Genomic DNA, 7,144 nt, shown 5'->3' with positions numbered 1-7,144 from the left:
AAATATATATTCCAGGAAATTAAAAGTAACTCTATGCAAGTGACGAGAGCAGAGATCTTATTGTGTTATTTATTCATTATGCTTAAAAACTAGTGGCGATTCATTATGACGTCACCAGCTAAGCGACGAATCTTCTCTTGGGACTAGTGGTAATAAAAGGGGTGGGACTAAAAGTGAAATCCATAATTGGTCAATAGTCTCATGTCAATCATTAGAGTACCATCACAGGTAGTTGGTCATGTGAAGCGAGAGGCGGGCATTTACCGTTTGAATGATGTATCAATGGAATTCAAAGGCCACTTCAATATTGAAGCATCAGCATAAATGTTGAGTCTGACTTGTACACGAGCGCTTCAAAGATGGATGAAAAGAAAATCATGTGCATCGGTTTAGTATGCTTAGATATTATTAGCGTTGTTGACAAATATCCGGAGGAGGATACTGATACAAGGTAACACGGGAAATATGCCACAAAAGAAAAAAAAGTTTCGTTTTGCTGTGTTTCATGGGGACACGCATATACGCTTCATTCAATTGAATTATAAAGCAAAATTGTAAACACCAACTTAACGGATTGTATTTGTATCAAATGGGTGGGCGTGTGCATTAATGTTCGTTTTGTGATCTGTTGCTTGAATGCTATTGATAGAATGTCAAAAGCTTTTCTAATAAGAATCATTCATCTGTACAGAAATTCTAAACGCTGACTAAAACAACAAAGAGTGAAAATAATTACAACTAAAGATAAATATAAAACATGGGTGGCACAGGGCAGTGTTTAGAGCTGCTGCGTTACAGGTTCGGGACATGAGCTTAATTTGGAATCACTGCCCGTTCACATTTTGTAGGGTTTTCGCATTCTCAGATATTTCGGTTTCGTGCTTGCATTCCAGTTTTCTTTCCAAGCCTCACAAACGTGTTAAATTGATCGTCAGTTTTAAATGGCCCGATATGAATGGGTGTGCCCAAAGACTGATTGGAGTCCCCCGTCTATTTTTTCTTCATTCGTTTAGTATTCTCCGCTATCACTAAATTGGCTTTTGAAGAAATAACAGTACCATAATCTACAAAAATGAAGTCATATTTAATGCATGCATTTTAATAACATTTGAACTTTATTTTATAAAATGCTGACAATTTAGTCTTATATGAAGTAGAACAACACATGGTGAAGATCTCTTATTCTAAGATTATGTGGATTTTTCTTTTTTTTGTTTATTTTTTGTTTTAGCATGTTGTTACATAATAACTTGAAAATACTGTTCTAAATGCTGCTAAATCATTGGTATGAATCCAGTACCCAGTCCTTTTCTGTGTGATGTTTCCATGGTCACCATTTATTGACATGTTTATTTCTCTAGGCAATCCAGATTTATTCCCCCTAACCCAATGCCAGTCATGTTCTGTTTTGTCTTGAACACTTTTCCTCTTAATTTACACAGGTGCCCTCAAGTATATACTTTGCATCATAACTGATTATTACATCGACATCTTCCTATCTGCCTGAGCAATTCACCTCTGTGATTCTTGTGGCAGTTTATATTTCACAATACTACAGAGACTTTTTAAAAACTCATGTGCTGATTGAACAGACCACACATGCGGTAAATTATTACAGTTATTATGTTACTTTTGGAGAATGTAACCTTGTAACCATAAATAAGACAGTGTTATCTTCAAAATCACAGCAGCATTTCATGCCACATTAATAGCCTCTTTTGAGCTGATTTATTTTTCCATTGCTAACTAAGACCAAAGGCTAAAAGAAATTAAATCATCTTTCAGGCCTGTAAGGCAATGCTGTCCACAATGTCTGTAATTAGTAATGTGTAAAGTTAATATAGGATTGGTCACTGAACATACAAAAGGAACAGCTGTATTTAGAGTCAAGGTCTTAATGACATCTCCTCAGCTAGTCTGAGAAACAAAAAACAGTAGCACAAAGGTTGTTAAATGATTGATTATGGATTATCAGGTTATTACTGATTGAAAGGAGCACTTTTAAACAGAAATAATAGGATCTAGATCAATGCACAAACATTGTCATATTCTAGACCAAATTATTAGAGAGCATGGCATTCCTATTTTTAGAAATTTTGAAGTATGTTTTGTAGTAAAGTAATAACCTGAAAGTCCTATGCACAAAAATGATGCTTTCAAGAGTGAGAGCAGCACACTGTAAAGTTTCTAAGAACAAATTTCATTTAAGTTTAAGTATGTATACAGGACCATCTAGAGGGCAGCATCAATGTACAAGAGATTTGCGGAATAATGTAAGCTGCAGATGAATAAATTGTTAGCATGAATATACAGCTCTTGAAGTCAGTCTCCCTCTAGCTAATAGGTCTGATGAATTGTAACGATAGACATCTGAGCCTATGCAGGGACAAGAATATGACATAAATATACTACTGCAAATACAAAAAAGCACAGACAGCTATCTGTTTTGCTTGTCTCAACTACCATGCCAATTGTCTGTCTTAGTTTGTACAGATATGTTTAATTAAAAGATAATGTCTCATTTTTAAACCTTCCTGTTTGAGTAATTACAAAATTTTTATGTTAATCTGCTGTAGATATGAAAGTTTTAACACTACTGGCCAGAGACCTCTGTTTTTTCTGGTAGGCACACATTCCCTGCTACAAAAGGTTAAATCTCAAACCTCATGCTAGCCTAAAAACACCCACATACCTCAAAATAGTTAACAGCTGGCAAAACACTTGAATGTTTGAGAAAAAAATATTACTGAGCTTAGTTTTTAATACAGGTTTTCCTTGGGAAATGCTTACAGTTGTAGAGACAAGGAGGATATCCTTCCCTTTTTCTAAGTCAGCAGATCCAGGTCAGGGTCACAGGGAAGCTGTAGCCTATTCAATTAGGCACTGGGCATAAGACAAAAAAAGATCCCAGGACAAGGCAAAAGTCCATCACACTCAAATACACACTGAGGCTAATTTAATAACGCTAGTTTACTTAATCTACTAGTCTTTGGACGGTGGGAGAAAACTGGAACACGGGGAGGAAACCCATTGGGAGAACATACAATCTCAATGCCGGGAGAACCTGGGACATGAACCCTGGTCTCCTCTTTGTGTGGCAGCAGTGCTAACACTGCAACTCTGAAGAAGACTATCATTATCGTCAAATTGACAACATTTGCACAATAATCAATTCAATTCCGTATACCTGTATTCTCTGTCTCTCATGTCTTTCCTTGGGTAAGTATAAATCCTAGCAAAACCTAGAGCTTCAGCTGTAATCATGTTTTCCAGTTTCTCTCTGGATGTTTACATTTCAGAAGGACATTTTTCTGCACCTCATGTGGTTCCCAGTATAGGCTAAAATACTTGACTATTAATGTGTAAATGCAAGATGAATATATGTACAGTATAATATGGAAATATAGCAAAAATCACATACTGCATATTTCTGTACAACGGAAAGCATCAATCCAAATAACAAATTATTGAATATACTTGGATATTACAACATCTGACTTGTCACCAGCTGAAACCATTTGGTTTGGTTATAAGGTCAGTAGATTAGTAAAGAATTCAGTATCACTAGACCTCCATTTTATTATGTGTCACCCTCAAGATTTGTTTGTACTTGCGGCATACAGACCATTACAGTTGTGCAATGGTAGGTCACAACCCTTGCTCTACTGGATTTTTGTTTCTCAGATTAATTGAAGAGAGGAGTTTAAGGTGCAAAACATTTTCAAAGACGTTGACTCTAAATACAGCTGTTCCTCATGTATTTTCAGTAACCAATCCTATATTAACTTTACACATTACTGATTACTTTTTTCAGCATTCACAATCTGATAACTGACAATAATGATCTTATTTCTATTAGTAGTTTTGTGCCAGTTGGTGTTGAGAGGGCAATTTGGGGCTCAGTGCTAAGAAAAAAATTAAAAGATGTATTGGCAGTCCTGTGTAGGGAGGTCAGCTTCAGTTCAGATTATCAGAGCTGTTACTTTCTGCAGCAGTGGAAAGAATCTGCAGTGACTTCAAAAGTGATGACAGGTTGTAATTGAAAGTTTTGTCACTTTCTGAATCACAGCTTGGTATGGCAGCACAACCGAGCTGGAGATAAAAGGGCTGTGATATAGAGCTACTACTTCTTTCTTTTTTTGTTCTTTACCTAGTGGAAAGCATCACATTTAGATGTACCAAGCCCCAGAATGCTATAACACAAGGTAAAGGACATACTGTATGTCTCCATTCTAACACCAGGAAAAGTTTATTTCTGAATGCATAATATTAGCAGTTTAAACTTCACAATTAATCGCTTGAAATAAAGCAGATTTTAATTATTTATTTATTAGTTCTTTACCCTTAATAATAAATAGATATCTAATTTCTTTATAGCAACCAGTAATGAGAACATATCACTTAACAAAAACATTAAATTAAGTAAAATCCTAATTATTCCAGAGCAGGGTCACAGGAAGCCAAAACTCACCATGGCAGTATTGGGCAGAAGCCGACTCTATACCAGGTACCTGCCCATTGCATAGCACGCTCACTTATTTCAGGTCAGTTTAGTGTCAATCAAAATAAATCCCAATGGTAGTATTATGTATTAGCAGGGCTAGACTGACTGAGATGCTTTAAAACTAAATATTGAATTTAAGTTTTATGTATTAATAGGTACTGTAGGCAGAGGCTGTAGCTACAGGGCTACAAAACATTGGAATAGTGTGTCTATCAATATTAGATAGGCCCAATGGCATTTAACAATTAAAAACTCAATAAAACATGAATTTTACAGCAATACATCTGTGGAAATTACTTTTAAGTATTCTTCTATCCAATGCATGAAAAATACAGCTACTCTGTGAAGAAAATGCTTGTCATTAAATACACATGAAGGGTCTGAAAATGTCTCTCAGATCAATATTTTGTTTCTTGATTGCTTATTTTGTTGAGTGATTGAAAATAAAAGCAAGACTAAGCCAGTGGTGGCTCTTAAATATAATTTTAAGGGAAAAATGAACCACTGATCAATGGCCAAAATGAAATACACTGTTAGGCAGAGTCTGTGTCTCGGCATCCCAGTGTAGGGTTCCTGTAGGTTTGGGTGTCGTCTTTTAGGATTTGTAACACATTGTCAAATCAGTGCAGTTTTTTTCTCAAGTAGTATCGCCGCTGCATGTCACTTAACATTAAGTTTGGTGCTGTAAGACAATATTCAGAACAGTCTTCATTTCCAGCCGATCTCATTCAGCCCTGGACCCACTCTAAACTAACCCAGTATGACTAAATGTAGGTGTATAGATGTGTTTTCCCTATGATTGACTGTTGTCTTAGTCACATTTGATTCTTTATTGTGTCTGGTGGAGTTTATTTGTATAGTGTAATAAAATACGGTTCTCTCTGCTACTAATACTGTATATGGAACAAATGACCACAACATAGACAAAATGTTTTCACAGGCAGTAGAAAATTGGCAACAAAACAAAAATTAAAAGCCAACTCTTCTGTTCTGCTTTGCTATTTACTCTCATACTATCCTGTCAAATTTTGACATGTCAAAACACAAATATCACTCTCTTTTTTCCTGACATTCTTTTTTTTGTAAATGTCTAGCCATTCTGCATTTCTGAGAGCTAAGCTTTTACCCCAACCTATCTTTCAATTCTACTTTTTATTCCACTTTTTCATGTGTTCAGCAAGAAACTAGATTTTTGTTTTAGCTTAACAATGTGCCTTAGGTTACCCTTGTGACCTGTTGTTAGAATTATGTCACTGTTCCAGGATGTTGGTGTCAGGAAGGGCCTCAGTCTGGGAAAACGTCTTCTCCAATACCCCTGAAATTTGGGTGACAACTGGCTAACCTGGGTGAATTTAGAAAATGGCTAATAAACTGGAAGACAGGGGGAAATGTGCCTAATGTTGTTTCTGTTCAGCAGCAGGCATTGTTGGTTTATACAGAAGGAGAACATTTTTTTTAAACCTCTCCTTATTATAAGAAGCTCATCTGTTAGCTTCTCATTGGTTTGTCATTTCATTTCATTATTTTATTTTATTTTTTTCTGTATTTGCATACTCTCAAGCATTTGCAATCTGGTTAAGCAGCACTAGTACAGCAGCTAAATTTCACACATCACAATTGTAAGCAGCCCTAAACAAAGAGCGCAGAGATGCTCTTAAATAATATGGTGTATTTTCATGAGCCTATATACATTCCTGCTGTAAACAGTTTGCCATCCAAACCACTGCAAACTGCAAAAGCACTGTTCAAATTTCTAAAAGCTAAATTGATGACCTTAATGATTGAGAGTTCAATGTTTAGCAGTTGCAGAAGACAGCTGGTGTTTCTCCAACTTAAGTCAGTAGGGCACTATTGCAAAGCCAAGAGCTTATCAATAAGTTAAGAAACTCACCCATGCTTCTGATTACAGTGTTGGATCAATATTATTGTTCCAATGATATGCTGATGGTTTGTGGTTTTATCAGCTGTTTGTTTCAAGATGTTAAGTCAGTGGTAATAGTTATGTTGTAAACACAGAAAAAAAATCTTTTTCTGAGGGGATGTGCCCCCTTTGCAAAATACACACTGTTGTTTTATTGCTGGCATGTGGATTCTGTCCAACTGTTTTGTTATTATGAATATTTAGGCAATAAAATTATACATGAGACAGGTTATGATCCTGCAAACACTCTTTGATTTTTAAAACATTACCTATCAAAGTTAAAGTTATAGTGACTTTTTCAAGTTGAACACAATGAGAAAAATGTTTTGACAAATCCTGTCCTTCTCAATCATGTCTCTGATTTTGAACATTCACTTTTATAGCTCATACTTTATTTACATTCATGAAATAAATATAACAAGTGTTATCTTCACTTTTTATTGCATTCTTTTGTCCTTCTTGTAAAATGGAGTCCAAACCTACCCACAGTATTCCAAATTTGACCACATATTCACTGTGCAGATTAATCATACCGTCTCTTGACTGTTTAAAGCAGCATACTATTAAGATGTTTTTATTGTTTCTGCATACTAATTGTGGACAGTGAAAGATCCACTAGGATTTGGATCTTTTTCATAAGGGTGACTACCTACATCTAGGGATGAACAGGTTGCACTTTCTCGTTAAACTGTAATATATTTTCAAATATAAACATTAAT

General features: G+C 35.5%; 1 protein-coding gene across 6 annotated transcripts in view; it reads left to right on the top strand.

The window, feature by feature from the left end:
- Positions 1–233: 233 nt before the first annotated feature.
- Positions 234–7,144, top strand: part of khk (ketohexokinase) — a 36,285-nt gene continuing 29,374 nt past the window's right edge. For 2 of the 6 annotated variants that reach the window (XM_039748430.1, XM_039748428.1), the window contains exon 1: positions 235–451. In XM_039748430.1, the coding sequence (XP_039604364.1) occupies positions 360–451 (92 nt within the window). In that variant the 5' untranslated portion in view covers positions 235–359. Of the gene's footprint in view, positions 452–7,144 lie in introns of all 6 variants that reach the window. The other 4 variants (XM_039748429.1, XM_039748431.1, XM_039748433.1 and 1 more) reach the window with 3 other exon arrangements.

Source organism: Polypterus senegalus, chromosome 3 (genome assembly GCF_016835505.1).
Source record: "Polypterus senegalus isolate Bchr_013 chromosome 3, ASM1683550v1, whole genome shotgun sequence".
Taxonomy (NCBI): domain Eukaryota; kingdom Metazoa; phylum Chordata; class Cladistia; order Polypteriformes; family Polypteridae; genus Polypterus; species Polypterus senegalus.
Note: the sequence above shows the minus strand (reverse complement) of the source record. Positions and strands in the feature narration are given on the sequence as shown.